This window comes from Hirundo rustica, chromosome 4 (genome assembly GCF_015227805.2).
Source record: "Hirundo rustica isolate bHirRus1 chromosome 4, bHirRus1.pri.v3, whole genome shotgun sequence".
Classification (NCBI taxonomy): Eukaryota; Metazoa; Chordata; class Aves; order Passeriformes; family Hirundinidae; genus Hirundo; species Hirundo rustica.
Window position 1 is genome coordinate 36,261,888 of NC_053453.1, and position 21,318 is coordinate 36,283,205.

At 39.6% G+C, this 21,318-nt stretch overlaps 1 protein-coding gene across 1 annotated transcript in view; it reads right to left on the minus strand.

Annotated features, from left to right (window-relative positions):
- Positions 1–21,318, minus strand: part of PTPRR (protein tyrosine phosphatase receptor type R) — a 139,427-nt gene that overhangs the window by 38,545 nt on the left and 79,564 nt on the right. Inside the window, exons 5-6 of the mRNA XM_040063343.2 lie at positions 18,684–18,794; positions 14,309–14,571 (exon numbers count right to left, since the gene is read on the minus strand). Of these exons, the coding sequence (XP_039919277.1) occupies positions 14,309–14,571; positions 18,684–18,794 (374 nt within the window). The remainder of the gene's footprint in view (positions 1–14,308; positions 14,572–18,683; positions 18,795–21,318) is intronic.

The following is a 21,318-nucleotide window of genomic DNA, read 5'->3' on the forward strand; positions in this document are numbered from 1 at the left end:
AATGCACATGCTAATTTAAACAGTGCTACAATGAATATAAGGAAAAGGAGTTAAAGGAATAGGAAGAAGGAAAAGAGAATGGGGAGTAATACTAATTGACTTCTAGGGCTGCACATATTAAATAAATCCACAACTTAAGGAGCTCAGATAATGCACTTATTTAGGGTAAGACAGCAAGGACTGTTAAAAAACCCCCATGTATTTTGTCTGCTGTATATTTTCCTTAAAAATTAAGGAAAAAAAAAGCAATTTGTAAAATATTTTTGTCATACTGGTATAAGTTTCCTCTCTATGCTTCCAGTTCATAAGTATCTCTGTGAGACCTTGGAGGAGCTGTAGCTATGTACCACCATTGCCAAATTAGATCTCTTATCCAGGTGCAAAGCCAGATTACTTTTCCCAGAACATGCAAGGCTCACTTCTTTGCTGAGCACTACATCATGCCCAGAGGGTGCTTGTCTGCATTATACAGAGAACAGCCTATCTAGGAAAACTGATCTAATCAGTGAGGATGGAGAGGTGGAACACTACAGCAATAGCTTCAAGGAAGAGGCATTTTAAGACTATTTAACTGTCATTTTCTGCTATGCAGTTGGTCTATAATCAAATAAATGAAAAATTTATCTAAGATTTTTCATCTTTTAGATGAAAAACAAAAAGAGTTGGTTTGGTTTTTTATTGCAAAAGGAGCCTTAGGTAAGTCAATTTAGCTTCATGTATTCCATAATAATTAATCTCTTAAGCACAAATTCTACTTCCATCCTGCAACTGCTGCTCATGTAAGGAATATAATCTACAACCCTTACATCCAAACACACAAATTTATAATCTATTTGCACATTAATGTCCCTCAATACTCTTTTGATACTTTAACCAAAACCAGCTGACCTGGAAAAAGACATGGACACAAATATTCTTAATGTAAATGGGCAGTATCTTCAGACAGTATCAGTAGGAGAAAATTATTTTTTTTATTGTGACTTGAAGACTAATCAGTACAATGAGTTCTTTCCTGGTGAGTTCGCCATTTGGGAAAGACAGGAAGGAACATCTGGGAAAAGAGGCATTTACTACACCCTGTCAACCTTAAGATAATAAAAAAGCACATTCCTTGTTTATTTGACTTGGTCCTCATTATCTTTACTGCAAGTGTCACACGGAAGATTTCTAAGCAGACAAATGAATTGTTAGTGCACTTTGAAGAAATTACTGAATAGCAGCAGTTTCTGATGAACGCAAAACCTCCGACCACAATGTTGCTCAACAGGGCTGCGCCACCTATGGACGTTTCCAAAGGGAGCCGAGCAGAACAGCTCCACTGTCTCTACAGACCCCAGATCCTTGTAGCACATCCACTTTGGAACATAATTCCATTTCCGGGTGACTAATGACCTAAGCTGTACAATGAATTGATGGGATTTAAGCTCTTAGAGACAGGATGCATATATGTGCTCTTAGATCTCCCCTTTAGCTGCTTCTAAAGTTTCCAGACCAGACACCTAAGCTTTTTTTTTTTTTTTTTTTTTTTTTTTTTTTTTTTTTTTTTTCTTTTTTTTTTTTTTTTTTTTCCCCACTTTCATAATCTGGCTTTCCAGCCTTGCTTTCTATGGGAAGGCTTGCTCAAACAAGTTTATTAATGTGAAAAGTGTCTGCATTCCCTTTGAAAATAAAGTTTAGGAAATCCATTCAGGCTTGCAATTTGAAACAAAGCAATGTTTAAATGCTTTTAAGACAGCTGCAAATGTCTGCATGCCAAGGTGTATTTTATCTTGCACTTCAGAGGTTAGGTAGGCCTTTAAAAGAGATATTGCCAAGCTGTGCAGTCCCATTTAGGGCTGAACAGTTGATGAGGAACTGACAGATAAGTGATCTGGAGCTCTCTTCTACAGAGCTCAGCAGATCCCTTGAAGTCCATGGCCATGGACTGTCTGCCTTTATGAAAGACATTCCTATAGGGGGCTGCATTGACAGGGCTCTAGAACAGGGAAATGCATCTGTACCTGTGCCCAGACATGAAGGCCAGAGAGAAGGCTTCTGATCTACTCTTTCTCATACATACCATCAATGAGTCCAAAGAGATTAAAAATTTTGGAGTGGAATAATAAGAATTGCTTCAGATTCACAGCCCTCTATTAGCAGAGGATTCACAACATTTAGAAACTTAATCAGCTTGATTTAACTTTACTTCTATGAATTTGAATAAAGGAGGGAAAAGCGAGTATCCTGGCAAAAGGAGTATTCCTGTAAATGCACATGGAATTATGAAATAAAGAGAAGGAGAGAAGTCATACCTGAAAGATAAATTGAAATCAGTCCCAACCTGACCGCCACCCCATCTACCTCAGCACAAGCACAACATACAGGGCTTCATATGACAAATGGTACAATATATGTTACTTTAATGTAACGTACACTGAAGGTAGTAATGTAGAAATATGAACATAAATTTGGTACACTCTGTAAAGCCAAAGGTTGACCAGTATCCTGTTTTCCATAGAAAGAGGAGGTTTAGGGAAAAAATGCAAGAACAAAGCAAGCAGGAATTGTTGATTACCTAATTAATACTGTTACTAATTTTCAGTATGTTCTCCATCTTCTGGCAATATGTACTTTAGGAATGTGCTGAACCAAAGGGTGTTTCCCTTCTGTAGCTTTTCCTTCAGAGAGTGTTCTTAGCCCACCTTATGACCTCTGCACTGACCCAGGATGATGAGCTCTGTAGCTGGGAGCTGGGCAATAGTGAACACTATACATGGGGACTAGAGGGGTATTTAAACCATCTACATTTGTGAAAATTCTTGTGATGAAGCAGAAGACATTTATTTTATTATAATCTTATCAGTAAATTGAAAATACACTCTCTGTAGCTACAGGATTAACTTGAGGATTAATTACAATACCAGCTTTCTGCTTTTCGCAATGCTGCCTTCTTTTGCAAGCCTATTCAGTATTGTGCTCTGTGGGCCAAACTCTCTTCCCAGACACGTCTATAAATCTATTGAGGCCAAGCAAATTAAACAGAGTCTGAAGTGAAACAAGCCCATGCAAATTGCATTTTTTAACCATTGTGTAGTTTTCTGCCATTTTGATTGTTTTTCTTCTCTTGTATGACTGTGCTTTTAGATCCACTATCAAATCCAGGACAAGAAACTGAAAGCCTCTGGACTATGCAGCAGTCTCCCAGGGGAATTTTTTATGACTCAGAAAGGATTTGAGACATCTCAGAAACAGGAGATGCCACTGTCAGGGGATGGTGGGAAGCAAAAGAATCAGCCCTGGCAGAGGAGAAAACTCAGCTGCCTCCTGCCCAGCACAAGCCCCATCTCTCGCTGGCAGCAGTTTTCCAGGGAGCTGCCATTGGTCATCCTGAAGCACTGGGACTGAATTCCCTAGAGAAGCATTGTACTTAACGACATTTTTCTGTGTGGGAATTATATACAGCACTTCCCTTTCTGATGCCTATCGCATATTTGAGCCGTCATTTGAAGTTGCTGTGTTCTGTTTTGCTCCTGTTATCAAATCACAGTATTAACATAACAAAGATAATTATAGATTCCATAAATTAATAACAATACACTCTCTTTGTTAAGCATCAAAGTATATTCTTTGATAGAGAACATAAGGAAAGCCCCTGTCCCAGAAAGAAATAGCACCTTTATAGCTTCTTATAGACTCCCCTGGTTAGAGAAATGAATAGAGAGTTCAAAGCCAAGGTATTTCATGAAAATAGGCACTGATTTGCAATACCATATTGGATCACTTAACCAATTAATGTCTCATTTATCTCAGTATGAAAATCACAAGAAGAGTTCCTGAAATGTCTTGGAAACAGCTAAGGTTCAGAGCCTAACCAAATGGGTGCATCAGCTTGGATGTGATGGTATCAAAGCAGACAAATAACTCTAGCAAGAGCCTAGCTGAAATGTCAGTGTCACAGGGAATCAGCTCTGCCTCTGGGTGGTATTTGCTTGGCTGAGCCACTCTCATGGTATACTTTGGGCACCCTCATCTCTGCCATGATGATCTCTGCTTCTCTGTTTCCTGAGGCATGTTTGAGTGTCTGTATGCATTTACTACCTTTTCTGATGTCTAGAATGTAAGTCTCTTGGATAGAGGAACATTGCATTTTTGTGTACATACGGAGTCTTGAACAGAGGGATCCTGATCTGTGACCAAGGCTCTCAGGTACTGAGAGAATGCTAAAGAGAATTTCCAGAAAGAGCTAAGAAATACTCCAGCCCACAGATTTACATGCAGTATTCTTTGAGCAAAAGTGCAAACAGGAGACATTTCTGCTAGCTAACAATATTAAGCTTTCTGTACATACTAGCTCTGACCATGCAATAGTCTCTGCTGGATATCCAGAACTGGATTTTTCAAAAAATAAGTAGTATGATTTGTCAACTTGCATAGTTTTGAAGATTTTCCTAGCACTGCATAGAAGTAAAATTAATTATGATTGCACTCAAATAAGAGATTCATGGCCTAGACTGTTAATTGATGGCTACAAGATAAGCTGGATGTAAGCACTCTCTAGCACATGGCTTCTTGCAATTCAAAGAAATACTTGGCTATCTTACATTGCAGTTTTGGAGGCACTTTGATGTTTTCTTTAACTGCTTTCTCTGTCTGTTCCTAATATTTTAAATTAAGGGGAGTTGAACTTAGTTCAGCTTTAGGCTGCCCTATAAAAGAAATGTCATGAACAGAGATAAATGCATTCCAAAACAAGAGGAAAGGTGAATATTTTTGTTTTAATTTGAAGCATTAGTCTTTTAAAGACATTAATGGGGACACTCAAGAAAACATCTCTATACAAACACTAAATGTGAAAATCAACCTTCCTTTTAAATATCAGAACTCTGTATATCTGATATGGATGCTTGTTTCTATATTGTTTTGCTGAAACCAGTACTTGTGGGTACTAGTCAAGGGCTCAGAAGATACTTCCCACTTACAACCAATCTCATAAAGAAGCTGGTGCTTTTGTCCCTTAGCGCAGCACTTCCAACCTACCATTGTGAAAAAGTTGATATATTAGGTTGCAAAAGTCACAGATGGACACATCCTGCTAAGGGCTGAGACAAGATGCTCAGAGCATTCAAGTCCAGCTAATGTGCATCTCCTCACTTTCCCAGATGTCCCACTCTGCCTGAACAGTAGGACAGCTGGTGAAGCAGTCACAGAAACCATGGCTGGATGGTCAAGTGCAGAACCAAATTAGAGGCGGAGAGGAGCCAAAGAAATCAGTCACTGGAAAGCTGCATCAGTTTAACCCTCCGATACCCAAACAGCATGTAAAGACCCCAAACCGCTTCTGAAAAAGACAAGAGGATCACTCACACAACTCAGATTACTCATGTGTTCTGGGCAAAACTGATGCCTGTAAATTCCAGGCTCAAGAAGCACTTAAAATATTAACATGGATATTTTCCCTTATGTGACTTTTCAAAAGATCAGCTGGACAAATCACTGCAAACCCACCAAACTGTCTACCAGATGGCAGCCACTGATTAATTTGTCTTAACTTAAGCCAAAAAGGAAGAAAATGTGATGGGTGGAGCCGTAAAGACAAGCACAATCAACATCCGACCAAATAGGGTTTCCTGTCACCTTGGGAACGACACTGATTGGCACTGCGGTTTCCTGTGTACAAGCTAAAACCAGTAGCAACTGGAGTAACAAGAATAAACGCCAGATAAGAGACCTGGGAATACAATAAAATTATTATAAAATTCCTGACTAAACCCCAGAGGACAAAGGCAAAACCAAGGGTAGGCAGAGACTGCATATGCTAAATGGAGCATTCCCCTGTACATGAGAGCAGAGGGCCATGAAGCTGCATCAGAAGAATTTCTCTAAACAACAGTAGGCTAATTTGCCTAAATTAACCACTCCCAAAAGTGAGAGTCGTGTGCTTTGGAAAGCTTATTTCTTCACAAGGGAAGAAAAAAGGGATGTGGGGCAATTCAAAGCAGAAATGGAAATAGGAGTAAAACCTATCATCTACCCACACTAACTGAAATAATTTTAAGATGTGCCACAGACAAGGGGAAATGGACTGTGGGTGTAAGTTTGAGCAATGGTACATAGTTATTAGCATTTATTTATTTAGATTACAACTCCCACAGTGTTTTGCTTCAAAGAGCTCTAAACACAACCAAAACAGCTTCTCAAGCAGTCAGGAGTCAAATAGTTAAAATATGGGGTTTAGAGGGTCTTTGTTAGGCTGGTGACTGAGTTCACTTCCTCTCCAGAGAAAGGCGACAATTCACATTCCTGCCCTCTTCCTACACTGCCGATAAGCAAAGATGTCTGTAATGGGTTGGACAGAACAGACGTTCATGCACTCAAAGATCTGGCACTTGCAGAAAGTTTTTAGAGTTACTGTGCACTTACAGAAATGTTCCATAAATGCAGGTTGGAGGCACAGCATTATTCTCTTTCTAGTGATTAATTCACGTGCCAACACAGACCTATTGGGCATTGAGCAGGAGACCCTTGAAGCTGGATCCCATCTCATGTTCCCCATTAGTTAGAGTAGTTTCTTCCACCTCAGTAGCCCAGGTTTGCAGTCCTTGACTTTACTCTTCACCCAGTCTGCAGGTGCCAGCAATCAGTGTGGCTTTCCAGCTAGCTGAGATGGCTGAGGAGGAGGGAAGCCACAATGCAGGGCTTTAGGGAGACCCTGCACTGAAAAGACAATTACCTAAAAGGCCATAAGCAACTGCCTAGTATCAGGATTGATCCCCTTGTATCAGCTGCTACACCCACTGCACACTTCATATGCAAGCTACATCTTGAAAAAAAATCACAGTGCCAGGAAAACAATCCTAGGTACTAAATGACAGTGCTACATATCAATCATTGCAGCCCTGGTTTGTTTTCAGCCTTTGACAACAAGAGCTCTCCAAAGCAATTTACTGCTGGGGAATGAGCGCGTGCACAAACCATTCCCAGGAGGCAGTCTGCATCCAGCCCCTGCTGTTCCGGCGGCAAAGAGAGCGTAGCAGCATGGACACAAACGAATCTCTTCTACACAGACTTAGTGCTACAAGTGTATCTGGGTGTATCGAATTTATAAGTGGATGCCCCACCCCTGGAGGTGTTCCTGGTCAGGTTGGATGTGGTTTTGAGCAACCTGATCAAGTGGAAGGTGTCCTAGCTCTTGGCAGTGGGGCTGGAACTAGATCTTCTTCGAAGTCCCTTCCAACCCAAGCCATTTTATGATTCTACGATCTTACAGACTGAGATGGAACATAGGTGCCAAATGAGAGAAATGTATTCTTAGGTCTTTCAGAAAGTGTTTGGCGGGAGTTGTAATTGTATCCTCTAACTCTCCTTAAATGATGTGAACAAATAGTAGCAAGTTAGACTTTTATTGCACCTCAGGTTAAGGTTCTCATGGTCGCTACATCTCTTCTGATGCACACATCATCCCGCCATCCTCAATCCAGTGGTTAGGAGTATGTCTGGAGATTTATGTGCCATGCCCAAAGTGCTCTAAGGAGTTTGTAGAAGAGACAGATCAGAGCATGAAAATTCCTGCCTCCCACCTCAAACCCAGTTTGCTGGTCCCTGGTGCTTTGCAAATTCCTTCTGATAGGATATCACCTCAAAACTATTCCACAGCTTGTACTTTTGTGTTGGCACATAGCTTTGCTTCAAACAATTACACTGACATTTTCCTAAAACAATCCCTAAGATTTAAATTAAGAATTCAGAAAGCATATTCAGCGCGGCACAATAGGGAAAAAAATCTATCCTCCAAATCTATGCAAAGCTACTGTATTTTAGCCAGGAAATCCAAGGCCCCTTCCTGTAAACATATTAAGTTCCCATGTTTGTGCAATAAACTACAAAATCTGGCATGTTTACAGTAGCCCAACTGCAAGGTGCTACCCTCTGAGTGTTACTTGAAATTATTACTCACAATGGATGGTTTTGTAAAACGATAATGGATCTGCAACACCATAACTGTATTTGCAGCAATTGTGCTCTTCTCTAAAAATCAGAACAGAGACAGAGAGAATTGTTGGATATTTTCCCCATCTATTAGAGCAGAGATATGGTTGAACAGTAATATCCTGAGGTGCAGCTGAGGTTATATTAATGAAGAAAAGAGCACATCAAATTCTTTACCCTGACTCCAATGTTTCTTATGAGGTTTTATTCAGTATACTGTATTGTTAAGATAATGATTCTTTTTAATGAACACAGCCTTTCTAAGATGAGGAAAACAGGTATTAGAGTTAGCTTTTGTGGTATTTGTCATCCACAGTATTTGTCATCCAGATGGCAATTTACAGTGTACAGAAATTGCCAAAGAGGCTGAAGCTATAGTTTAATAATTTGTGTGTCTATGCAGAATGAATAATAAAAGAGAATAGTTTTCAATATTAAGAGCAAATTTTTTTCACCTCCAAACCTGAAGCCCAAATTATACAAGATTTTCTCTGTAAAGGTGTAAAATACAAGATGCTTCCAAGGAAGGATGCTGAAGACAGAAAGAGAATAATATTTGCTCCCATTATTTGTGTGTGCACCTCTTGCTAATACATTCCTGTTTAAAAATTTACCTCTTGTCACTGAGTTCCATAGACTCCTATAGGTTATCTGAATCTGGTTTTTAGATTATAAAAACATATATTGCCTTTCTTTCCCACTAGAATATCTCTCTTCCTCATGTTACAAGGAAGTGGACAGAGATGAGCACTTGGCATTATAACGCATGTTATATTAACTTTTATTTCATTATAGTTACAGGGAGCTGTACTTACTGCATGTCTAGTGAATAATTCTTAGAACTGGAGAAAAATTCTGCTGCCAATTTACAGGGATCTTCAGGACAGCAAGAGAAATCTCACAGGGGCGAGTCTATTAACTGTGGCATAGGAGTTTTATACTATTGTTCTGCTTTGTGGGGAAAAGTAACATCACACAGAGTTCTCACAGTCAGAGTTCTAGCCAAATTTCACTCATCTGTTATGTTTGTAGAGAGCAATAATTGATTGATTTAGGTGATTGTCTGTGTACTGTTCCCTATGCTGATGGCTACTGATTTTCTGTAGAGGTTGCAGACTTGGTTGCACATTCTGTTGAATGATGCCTGTGAGCAGCCCTCTCCCCTCCAAGTTTTGCTCTTGCTGGCTCTTTCCTTTCACAGAGTATCTTCTATTTTCCTGGGTCACAACTGTGCCTCCATACCATTGCATAATTATGTCATTTCATATTTAAAAATGGTATATTGTTTCACTTATCTGCCGGGATTTCGTTTTATTTGCCAAACTTTTTTTCTATTCTTATCTTCACTCACTTGTGTATACTTGCAGAGAAAAAAAATCAACACAAGGTACATGTAAAATACCACCTGTTTTGAATAAGATCCTGTAAACCTCTGGCATCCTGATAGGTGAACATGAGGAGCTTTTAGACAGAATAATTTTCTGATGAATATGTAACAGCCTAAGAAAACACAGAGGTGTGATTTTTCCTCTGATTATTAAAATATAATAGCCATTTTTAGGTCTTTGTGGCTAGAAAGGAATACAATTGCTTGAGACAATTTTCCAAAGCACTTTTCAACACACAGTAGAAGAGACATTTTCCACATTTTCTTTTCTTCCATGTATCTTCGCACAGTAACTAATCTGAACAAAATCTCATATTGTCCACTAGTTAGTTGAAATGCAGTTGTCTTAGTCACAAAAACAACTGGAACTAAAACTCACAGCTGCAGTGGCCACAGAAAATGTGAAGCCAGTTGTAATACTGTGCTAGTGTGGAAACATTTATATCTACCATGATTGTCATTTAACAACTCACTGTTTTTACTAAGAATTTTCAATGCTTGCTATGGCAGAATGAAATCTAAAATATTACATTCCACTTCACCAGATTCTGCTTACGGCTGGGATCATTCATATCAAGATGAATTTTGGGCCAACAAACAGAATAAAAGGAAACCTTACTCTGCTGAAGGAAGAAGTATATATTATTCATATAAACCTATAAAAGCCTAAGTAGGAAAGTAAACACTGATGCAATATTCATAGATGTGCTCAAGGAAGAGAAAACAATCATTTACTTCCGAAAGTCAGGCGTCGGCACTGTGATATTGTGACAGTTCATCACTGAAGATAGGAGAACAGCAGTTCTCCGGCTCCTTTTGTCAGTAAGAGAACAGTGTGGGTCACCAGTGGAGAAGGTCTTTGCTGCAAAGGAGCACCAGTTCTGAATACATGAAAAGAGAGCAACTTCAAAGCATTCTGTGCTGAATGATCCAGAGGATGCAGGGAGGCTGGGAAGAAATAGAACTTGCCTGCCTCAGCAACTGTAATAGAAAGGGGTCAGTGCCTGTTTGTTCTTCAGTCCACCTTCTGCTCTTGGCCACCACTGTTCCATTCCTTTCCAAACTACATGCTGCATGTGAGCACACACGTCTGATCAGCGTCTAGTAAAATCATAGAATCAGAGAATAGTTTGAGTTGGAAAAGACTCTTAAATGTCATCTAGTCCCACTCACTTTCCATGGATAAGAACAGCTTCAATTACAATAGGTTTTTTAGAGCCCCATTCTACCTGACCTCAAATCTTCAAAAACTTCTTCCTCATATCTAATCTAAATCTAGTCTCCTTCAGTTTGAAGCCATTATCCTTTGTTCTACTGCAACACATCCTAAGAGAAAGTTTGTCTCCATCTTTCTTACAGACCCCTTCAAGTATCAAAAGGCTGCATGCAATAAGGTCTCCCCAGAGCCTTCTCTTCTCCAGCCTGAACAACCTCAGCTCTCTCAGCCTGTCCTCATAGGAGAGGTGCTCCAGCCATCTGAAAATTTTCATGGCCTTCCTTGCTCAAACAGGTCACTATCTTTCTCATCTTGGTGACACTGGAGCTGAACGCACTACTCCAGGTGGGGTCTCATAAGAGCGGAGCATGGGAGCGGAATCGCCTCCTGCGGCTACTGGGCCAGTGAACATCCTGAGCGTGTGACCCCCTCCCCTCCTCCAGGAGCTCCAGCTGAGGGAAAACCGTGCTGCCAGCCGGCTCTAGGTGTCACTCTCCCCGCACTCTCGCACAGCCGCATCCAGCGAGGCACCGGGCGCCACTGCGTGTGCGTACGCGGCATAAAACTGCAGCATCCCACACACTTGATAGTGCAAATAATCTGCTGGGAAGCGGTGGATCTAGTATGCAGAAGCACAATACGTTTTAAGAAGCTGGACAAACTCCCACAAATATTTCTATCCACGCGCAGTAGTCCATTAACAATTTGTTTGCCTCTGTACTGGCCAGTGCTATTCCAAATAAAAATGGAAAAGTTCAGAGAGCCAGAGGCTGATGTGGTGCTTTGTGAAAACTCAGTTCCACTATATTTTTGCATTTAGATCATAGAATAGTTTGGGATGGAAGGGACATTTAAAGGTCATGTAGTCCCATTCCCCTGCCTTGGGCAGAGAAAGCTTCAATTAGATCAGGTTGCTCAGAGCCCTCTCCAACCTGACCATGAGTGTTTCCAGGGATGGGGCCTCTGCCACCTCTCTGGGCACACTGTGCCAGTGTTTCATTTTCATTGCAAAAAAACTTCTTCCTTATATCTAATCTAAATCTACCCTCCTTTAGTTTAAAATCATTACCCCTTGTCCTGTCAAGGGTGTTCCTCAAAGCAGCACTTAGTAAGCAAAGCAAAGAGCTTGAGAGGCAGGCACAGAATCATGGAATAGTTTGGTCTAGAAGGGATCTTTCAAGGTCATCTAATCAAACCCTCCTGCAATGAGTAGGGACATCTTCAACTAGATCCTTAGGTTGCATTATCCAACTTTTCTGCCCCATTCTTCAGAGAGATTGTCACAAACTTCCCATCTAGATAACTATGCACAGCTCACTATTTGCTCAAAGAGAAATCAATGAACCATGGCCCAAATCAGGGACAGTCTGGTCTGGATCATACAAGGCATTTCATGACTACAGGTCACTCTTAAGGACTCAAACCAGGGAGTAGTCTGGATAGTTAGAAAATACTGCTCAGGAACCACTATCAAGCCATGTGACCAAAGGAATCTCCATCCTAAGTTTATCAAGGAGCCCCCATATCTACTGTAGCCTGCCAAGGGCTTCTTCCCTGGCAGAAACCAAAATCAGCATAGCAAAAATTATTGAAAGGGTGCCCCAAAGCTGTGCCATGAGCAGGACAGGACTTCCAGGCTTGATTCACTCCATAGTAACAGAAGAAGAGCTGCAAGTAGACTGTTTTGAGCATGGTTTGCTGCTCTTTGTAGTGTGCAGATCCATGCTCTAAGATCCACTTCTCACACACGTAATGAGGATGGCCCAAGGTTGCCTAGTGCAAGGGTTTTTTGGGGTAGAAAGGTGGAGTTTTAAACTGACCACTTACCTAGTCACTAGATAAAATCTGAGGCACAATGTGTCAGTGCATTATTATTTTTGCTTCCAATGCTGCTGAGTGTTAGAATGCATACAAATTCATTCATAGTAAAGGCTATGGTAAACAAATAAGAAATATACATAATAATAGCTGCTTATGTCAGCAGAACAGAAGATAAGCTATCCAATAAAGTTTTCTCCCTCACATCCCCAGACTTTTGTACACTGAGCTTGGAATAAACTTAAACCACCATTTCTTAGGAGTGGACTTGGGCTGATAGAGTCTAACTGTTAAGCATGGCAAAAAGAACTGCACAATGGGATGTTATCACAATGAATTTCACTTTTTCACAATGGTCTATTTAGGTTCTTTACAGTAGAAACTGAAGTGCTTAGTTTCTTCAACTTCTTTTTCCTTAGTAATAACCTAAATGTCTGGTTTATTTGGTCAAACATCAGGTTTAGTTTTCTCTTTGTATTTCAGCTCTCCATTTTGTCATACCTGACTCAAAACTTTGTCTTTCCAAAGGATGCAGTTAAGTTTAGGAGAATTAAATGCAGAGTTCCTTGTGGTGGAAATTAATATCCTAAATTAATTGTTTTTACTTTCTTTGCTTGAGAAATGGAAAAGTTTCTTCTCCCTAAGTACAAAATCCCTCTACAAATTCCTTTCCTTCAATCCCTCTCAACTATTGCATATGCTGTGTTAGATACTAAGTATTATAAATTAGCTATGTGATTCCCATGCTTGTGGGCTTTATTTTTAGGGTCTTGTGGAATGAGAGAAACTATCAAAATGTATTTACTTGCTTCCTCCATTCCTTTTTTTTTTTTCATCTGCAGTGATATCACTACATATTTTATGACAGCTCTGCCTTTAAGCCTCTTTTACTCACAGAAGAATCAAGCCCCCTCCCTGATCTCTGTCCATCATAAATCCATTGATAAAAACTCTGTCATTGAAATCCCCATGGTGCAAGCTGACTTAGGGTTACAGCTCAGCTGAGAGTCCTCACAGATGAGGCTCTGCTTGGTCTCTGCATGGCATCTGTTCTTTCATTTATCGTCTGTGCCAGGGCGGGAGAGTTCAGTTGTGCAGCTGCATGCTATGTGAGCTATTCAGAGCACTGATGCTTTATGAAAGCAGCCTGCAGCCATCAGACAAGAAATGATACAGGTTTCTAACAGAAGAGAGACAGATGTCAATGTGCATTCTCCTGTGGGAAGTTGTTTTATAAAAAGAGCACTGGCCCAGTTTTTGAAAGGTACAATGAGTGGCAGGGTTTGGTGTCCAACTATTTCTGAGGAACTACACAAAAGAGTTGGTTTCATTACTCATCATTTCTTCCTTTTTGTAAAGCCTGTTGACTTTGCACTGTATCCTGACCATCATGGAAAGCTGCATTTAAGAAGAAAAATTATCTAAAGGTGATAATGGAAATACTATATGAGATTGTTAAATGCATTCAGTTGGTGTAAATATTTCGGTTTTCCAGGTGCTAGAGACTCTCTGAAAATGTGAATGTCCTTTGCTGACAATATATAACCAGCCCTTGAACTCTCTTCCAGGGTCTCCAGGATCAAAACAGGCAAAAATCAATGAAAAAATTATTTCTTTGGAGTAGTCATTGGAAACGGGAAGAATATAATCAGCAAAAGAATGCCAGTAATGCAGTTAATCTCAGCCCAAACCTGAACATTTTCCTATGACCTGAATCTTTGGTCACATGTAAAGAAAAGGAAAGGAGAGAATGCCTGTGAGATAGATGTTAACGCACCAAAATCCCACTTCTCAGATATCCATATGGCAAAGTCTCCCATTCATTGAGAAACACATGAAACCATGGAAAAAAGCATATGAAACCATGAAGCATAAGTATAAAAATGCAGAATAAATCCTGAGCACACCAGGCACCATCCTACCTTTCCTGGAGTCCCACAGGTTTCATTCTGAAAGGAGATGGACTGACACACAGGGGAGGTTTGAGCTCAGGAACACATTGGCCTTGCTGGTCCACTACAACGTTGATAACCTTTGGAGCCTGGTGAGGCTGGACCATGCTGTTGGTGGTCTTATACTCAGTCTGAGATGTCTGCAGGGGAAGGGGTGAGAGGTGGATCTCCTGCTTTTTTTCCTTCTCTTGCCTTAGTGACAACTGGATCTTCTCCTTTAATCTGTACAGAACCTACAGAATAAGGAGGACAGCTCTATCTCAGTTGCTTGGTAAACAAGGCAAGGAAGGTATCGTAAATGCTGGATAAGATTGCTACACATGGCTTTCATTCCTAGAAGGTAAGTCACAAGTTGTGTTACACAGCATTTCCCACAACAAGATAAATATTTCCATTACATAAACTGCAGAGTGTACACATGGGCAGTAGGGATTTTAACAGTTCTTACCATGAGTCAAGCTTATTTGTAATACCTGCAGTAGTATTATTAAAAAAGCAAATAACACAGGATAGAAATCAGTTACAGAAGACATTGTGAAGAAGAAAATACTGATAAATAGAGTAACTAGAAGAAATTTAAGTATTCTAACACAAGAGAGACAATGGCACAAAATAAAATAGATGTTTATGACTTAGCCAGATACAAGTCTCTAATTACAGCAGCCTCAATTTGTTTTAGAGCAGATGTTCTTAAAACCCTCACTCATCTGGCATGGAGCTGATGTAACTTGACTCAGTCACTTTGGTAATAGTAGGCTGCTATTACTCTGAAATACTTCTCCAGGTAGGGATAGGCTCCAATATCCTCAGAGAAACATTATCTATTCTGAAATAAAGCTGAAGTGATGAGTGGCCTTTGAAGTTATTTAACCATCTCTTCAGAAAAGCCTGCTTTACAATCACCAAGAAATTGACTTCTGAACACTGTATACCAGGATTATCTGTCCACCTATTGCTTATGAATGTGGACATCAGCTTTGTGCAACAAAAGCAGAAGTTGTACTGATCTTCTTCCATCAAACTCTACACTGATGTTGTGGAACCATGACCTGGTGAGGGCAGGCAGGTAGTTCGTGCTCAATAATGTCACTCCAGAAGTACCCATGTTTAAAACATATTATTTCTTTGGAAGGCAATGCAAAAAGCAATTCCTGAGCCATAGCTGTTCCATTTTCAAAACATGCCCTACAAGCTATGAAATTTATGAGAATTGTAAATATTTCATGTGGAGATGGAAGGCACTTACACAGTCTTTTGAAAGTGTCTGCAGATACCCTTGTACTTTCCACTTTGCTTTATCTGTCCCTGTAAAGCATTTGATTTGGATTCTTGAGTAAGACAAAACTTAGACCAGAGCAATTTTTGTCTGCAAGTCAGGAGTTCTTTGACAGCTGTTGCCCCGCTAGCACCACATAAAGATCTATCACTCCATAGCTTTTCACTGATGACTGTATATATCTGACGGGTTTGTTTGTTCAAGGATCAGCATTACAGGTTTAGCTGGGAAATGACCTAATGTCATTAGCAATACACACATTAAACAAGACTTAGCTAGGTAAACCATCTGTTCATTCTGAAGGGTTTAGAATTGCATGGATAAGATCTCTTTTGCCATAATTTTTGCAGAAATAACCAGCCTGACTGTGAAGCAAAGCACTGGAACCAGTAAAGATAAAAGAGGGACTTGAAATATTTTAACTGTCTTTTCCTCCAGTGAGTGCTTTCTTCTAATTTGTTTCTGATAACCAGCAGATAAATAGCTCAGATATTCATGGCCATGACAATGTTCACCATACCTTTTGTCACTAATATGTTTTGACATAGTTTCTCTTCTTGAAGACCCAAGGAATTATGGTTTTGACTTCTAAAATGTGGACAAGTATTATTTCATACACTGTTTATTAACCTATTATTAGACCTGAGGGAAAAACAATAGCATGACCCTATCTTTTTGAAAAAAAAAAAAAAAAAAATCTAACAAACAACTTTTGGTCTAAGCGCTAACACTTTTCCTCAGAAAAGTGTTATATATGTATCAGAAATATGTATGTATCATCAGAAATATGTATCAGAAATATATATGTATCAGGGATATAACAGTTTTAATGAATTTTAGGTAAAGTAAAAGCAAAAAAAAAAAAAACCACCAGAAATTTCTAAAAATATAGTGACCAACCCAATCTGCTATTCTGACACACATTAAATGGAATAAAAACCAGTATGAGCTGTTTGTTAGCTTTACAGATTGCACACACCCCATGTATTTCAGCTCCTGGCAAAATCTGAGACAGTGTCCATTTGCACAGTCTAAACAGTAGCACACATAAAAATACCAGGTTGGACTTGGGAGGATAGAAAGGAGAATGCCTGCAGAAAAGACCACGGCATAATAGCAATTCCATTTGGAAGGAATTCAAGGAGTCTGCTAGTATTGGCTTCTACTCTAACTTCAGATCAGCTACACCCACACTATTTCTGATAGATATTTGCCCTAGAACCATAATGGGTGAAAACTCCCAAGCTTCCCCAAACAACACAATCCAGGGTGTAATGACACATGTGATAGCAAGGATCTTTCTAATGAGTCAGCCAAATCATCTGGTGAAAAATTTTGTCTTTTCCAATCCCCAATGGAGAAAGTATTATCTTCTTCCTTATGACTGCATTTGAAATCTTCCCATTTTTGAGAACTATCACGTTTCTGCTTGCTACTTTCCCTGTCATAAATAAACCAAATTATTTCATGTCCTTTGTGGCTCTGATCACTCTTATATCTCATTCCTCCTATAACTGTCTGAAATTTTTCATAAATTGGTAGAGACACTACAAAATTAGTAAGGCATAATACTATGACCAAATAATTACCACAGCAGAACTGAATTGACATCTTAGAGATCATATTCTCATTTATATATCCCAGAGTAAGAACTGTATTTTTTGCAACACTGGTGTTTCTTATCTGCTTATCTACTTCTCTGATACTGTTCTGGGATACTGCTGGAAGTTTTCCTACAGAACTGTTGTTTTCCCACATATTTTTTACATTATATAGATGCACAAGATTAGGGCTCGTCCCTGCCAAAAAGAATTCTTGTTCTTTCCCATCTTTTCTCTGACACACTGAGAATATTTGAAGTTCTGCTACTGTCATACAGAATGCTTACAATTTCCAGTACTGTTGATGCAGTCCAGATCATTAATGAAAATATTGTGTGGCACCAGGACAAGGACAGCCAGCATTTTTTACACCCTTCCAGTTAAACAGTCAGTAATGAACAAAATACCTCTTCTCCAAAACAGAGAGTAGAGAAGAAGAGCTTTCTAGAGTTACCCCCCTCTTTTTGAGTGAAATAGCATGGAGAGATGGAGACAAAGAGAAAGTAGAAATTAAATAAAGCAACAATTTCCTGTGATAAGTGCTTTTCAAATCTTCAGGAGACTTTAAAAGATTAAACATTTTGTTATAAGTTTTTGTGAACATTTGTATAAATGTGAACATTTTTTAATAACTTCAGATTCAACATGGTTTCTGTCTTAAGGTTATTAGTGTAAATGTGTTTGAGAGCAAAATATCTCAAAAGACTCCAAGATACTAAGTGTTCATAAATGCTGGTAATTGTCAGAGAATTCAGTTAATACTTATATGTGTGTGCCGCAGAAATATCACACAATATAAAGAAGGAAAATGTATAAGATACAACATTGGAAAAAATTGCAAAAATTACGCTACAAAAGTCAGCGGTGGTGTAGTGTTGTTTACCTTGTCTGTGACCATCACACATCTCATACTCAACATATTAGAATTGTGTAATGCTCAGAAACCTGGCCACTGAACTCACACAATGTGAATGGCAAAGTTGCTCAAAAATATGATTACTCCTTCATGTACTTACTAGTTATTTCAGTTTAAAATTTGTGTGTTTGATATACAAATACCAATACACACTATAAAAGTGTGCATTGACAAGATTCTATCAATGTGGTGTTGCTGGCCAATAAAACTGAAATAAATGCAGGTAATAGGACTTCAGGGATCCTGGGACCTAAGAAGTTTGAGAAGTCATCACTCATGTCCCTACACAGTTACCCTGTAGATTCAAGAACCTGTTATTTATTTCTTCAGCTTCCTTCTAGTTACATTCTTCATTCAACTCAAAATACATCAAGAAATTTGATTCTCCTAACTATGGTTTCCCAGCATTATGAGAGTGACCAGTTCTTACCTTGAAGGTGAATTTCTAATAGACTTGAGAAAACACCTGTCATGTAAAGAATGTGTGACCCTATCCTTCAGACTAAGAAAGCATGAAATAAAAAACAAAATAATAGTAAAAGAGAAACTTACCATTAAACAAGTCACTAGAATGACAAAGATGCTGAGAAGTATGACAACTGCATAAAATCCTTCTTTGCTCCAGATTTTGTCTGTTTCATGTTGGCCTTGCAAAACATTTTTCTTTTTTAAGCAATGAAACAGAAAGAGAAAGAGAAAAAAAGTTACAGAGTGGCATGTGCAGATTAAATAGCTCTCATTGGGCATTAATCATTCTCCTCAGCTTTGTCAGCATTGAAATTCCACAGCACGTGGCATGACTTTGAACGTCTCTATTGGCAGCCCCTGCCCACACCCAGTCCACGGAGCAGGGCCACCCCACGCTCCCAGCACTGCGCGGGGATCTCTGGCCTTCCGTGACTGCCGAGAGGATTCTCCACCACCCGGCACAGCCTGCTTGAAGGTAAAGCAAACAAGACCCAGCGCCTTTCTTGGAAATCACCTGGCTCATCAGGTCAAAGGGCTGGGCTCCTGCACAGACTCTGGGAAGCGCTCGCCCTGCCTCTTTCTTCCAGTGCTTATCCCCAGCACCCAGACCCCAGCCTTCCCAATGTTTACACCTGACACAGCAAAGAGCAGGTGACTTGCTGGTTTGCCTTCATGAGCTGGGAAGCCCTCACGCTGTCACCTCTAGCTTACACACACATATAAGTAAAAAATATTGATTTTGCTGAAAATAATCTCATGGTCTGTCTATCTATACTTCTGATTCTGCTTAATCTCATTATCTTTGGCTTCCTGCTGATAGAACATTTCTGAAACAGCTGTGCACACTAAAATTTCCAGAACTCCTGGGGAACTCCTGGGGATTATGAAATAATAATGATTGTAAAAGAATTTATTTTTGTCTTTACTGCAGCACTGGGACTTGGTAGAACTATTAAATTACCAGAATTTCACTATGTTTTCAAATAGAGATTTTGTAGCAGAAACAAAGTACATGTACCTTTGATCTAACTGCAATATATTATTTAGAATAAAGTATGTTTCTGGGACCACAGTTCAGTAGACATTGCCCTTCCAATTTTCAGCTACTTGCTTTTATTTTCTTAATTGTTTCTTTTCAGTAAAGTTATCAGACTGAGTAAAAACAACTTTCTAAAATTCTGCTTTCCATTGTAAATGGTCAAGGTCTTTGTGTTTCCCTCACACTGAAATTGTCTAATGGCTTTAAATAAATCTCTCGTTTAACTACTAAGTTGTCTCCCTGTCCCAATGTGGCCTTTTTTCCTCTCTGGGGATGTTGTTTAAGAGGTCTAGCAGTTTATCACTGCCAAGAAAGAGTTCCTCCATAAAACGATGAGTGGCTGCTCAATGGGCCTGTATAACCGCAGGGACGTTCTAACTCCACATCGGTACATCATGCCCTAGAGTCTGCTTAGCCACCCATTAGCCTGCTCTTTTGCACAGCTAATGTATCAAGACAACTCTGTCTTCCAAAAAGGCAAAGCCTCCCAAACCCAAGCCTCTTCAGCCTCCCAAACACAGAAAGTCTGGATGATGATAAATTAATATGGGAAAGCTTCCTGAGGAGTAGGAGATCATGGCCTGAGGAAGAGAACAAGCTGACAAAAAATGCTGAGTGCTGCATCTTGATATAGTTTTCATGGTCCTCCTTTCACCACAAGATTCTGCCCTGCTTGTTTTGAAAAGAGTCAGGACAATGCAAGACAATTTACAGATACAATTGCCACAAAACACAAACATTTAGAGAGGAATTTGGAAGCGTGGCTAATTTACTGAGACTTGCTTGGAGAAATGCTCATGTGTAACTGGGAGTACGACAGCTTTGGAACCGAAAGCATAATAAAGAAGATATTTTGTTGGAAGTAACAGTCCTGGGGACCAGAATGAAAATCCTTCAGCACAACTACAGAAACCAATCTTGTAATACTAGTATATTTGTGTGTGTATAATTATGCATAGTTTCATGGTCTCAGCTTTAAAATATTGCAGGTATTGACAGTTTAAAAGGCTTATTAAGTGTCAGTTTGATGTTTAATGAGTAACTTAAACCCCAGACTTTCAAAGAGAAGCTGGAAATCTTGCCAAATATTTCTGAAAAAATTCTTCCTAGACATATTTAAACACTGCTGCCTCTGTAGTGGGGTACCGCTCTCTGTGCAATCTGCTACCTCAGCACAGCAAGGTCATTCTGCTATGCTCATGGCACAGGACTTGGGTCCCAATACTGGCTCAGAGCCCAAACCTGCAGCTGCTCCACATCCAAGACTGCTCCTGTTGAGTTCCATGGGAATCCCATGGTGACAGCAGCAGCTGCAGCTGTGGCCTATTAGCTACAAATCCAATGTTTGACCCTGAGTGGGTTACCTGATGGCTTTCCGGTGTTTCATATCTCTCAGGAGGAAATTTAGATAAAAAGCAGGAGCTAAAGGAGAATTGGCCATGCTGACATTTTGTGAGTAAATGGGGTGCTTTAATACCTCTTTACTGAAAGGACAAATACACTAAAAAGTAAGTGAAGAGCTAATAGGATTTTTAGTCACAGTGTATGAGAGACTTAAACAAACTTTAATTAATTAATGTCACAAAACTTTTTAAATATTTTATAACGGACTTCATGCACATAACAGACTGAAGAGAATAAAAGAGAAGACTTTCAAAGAATGAATCTCTATGATGTCTG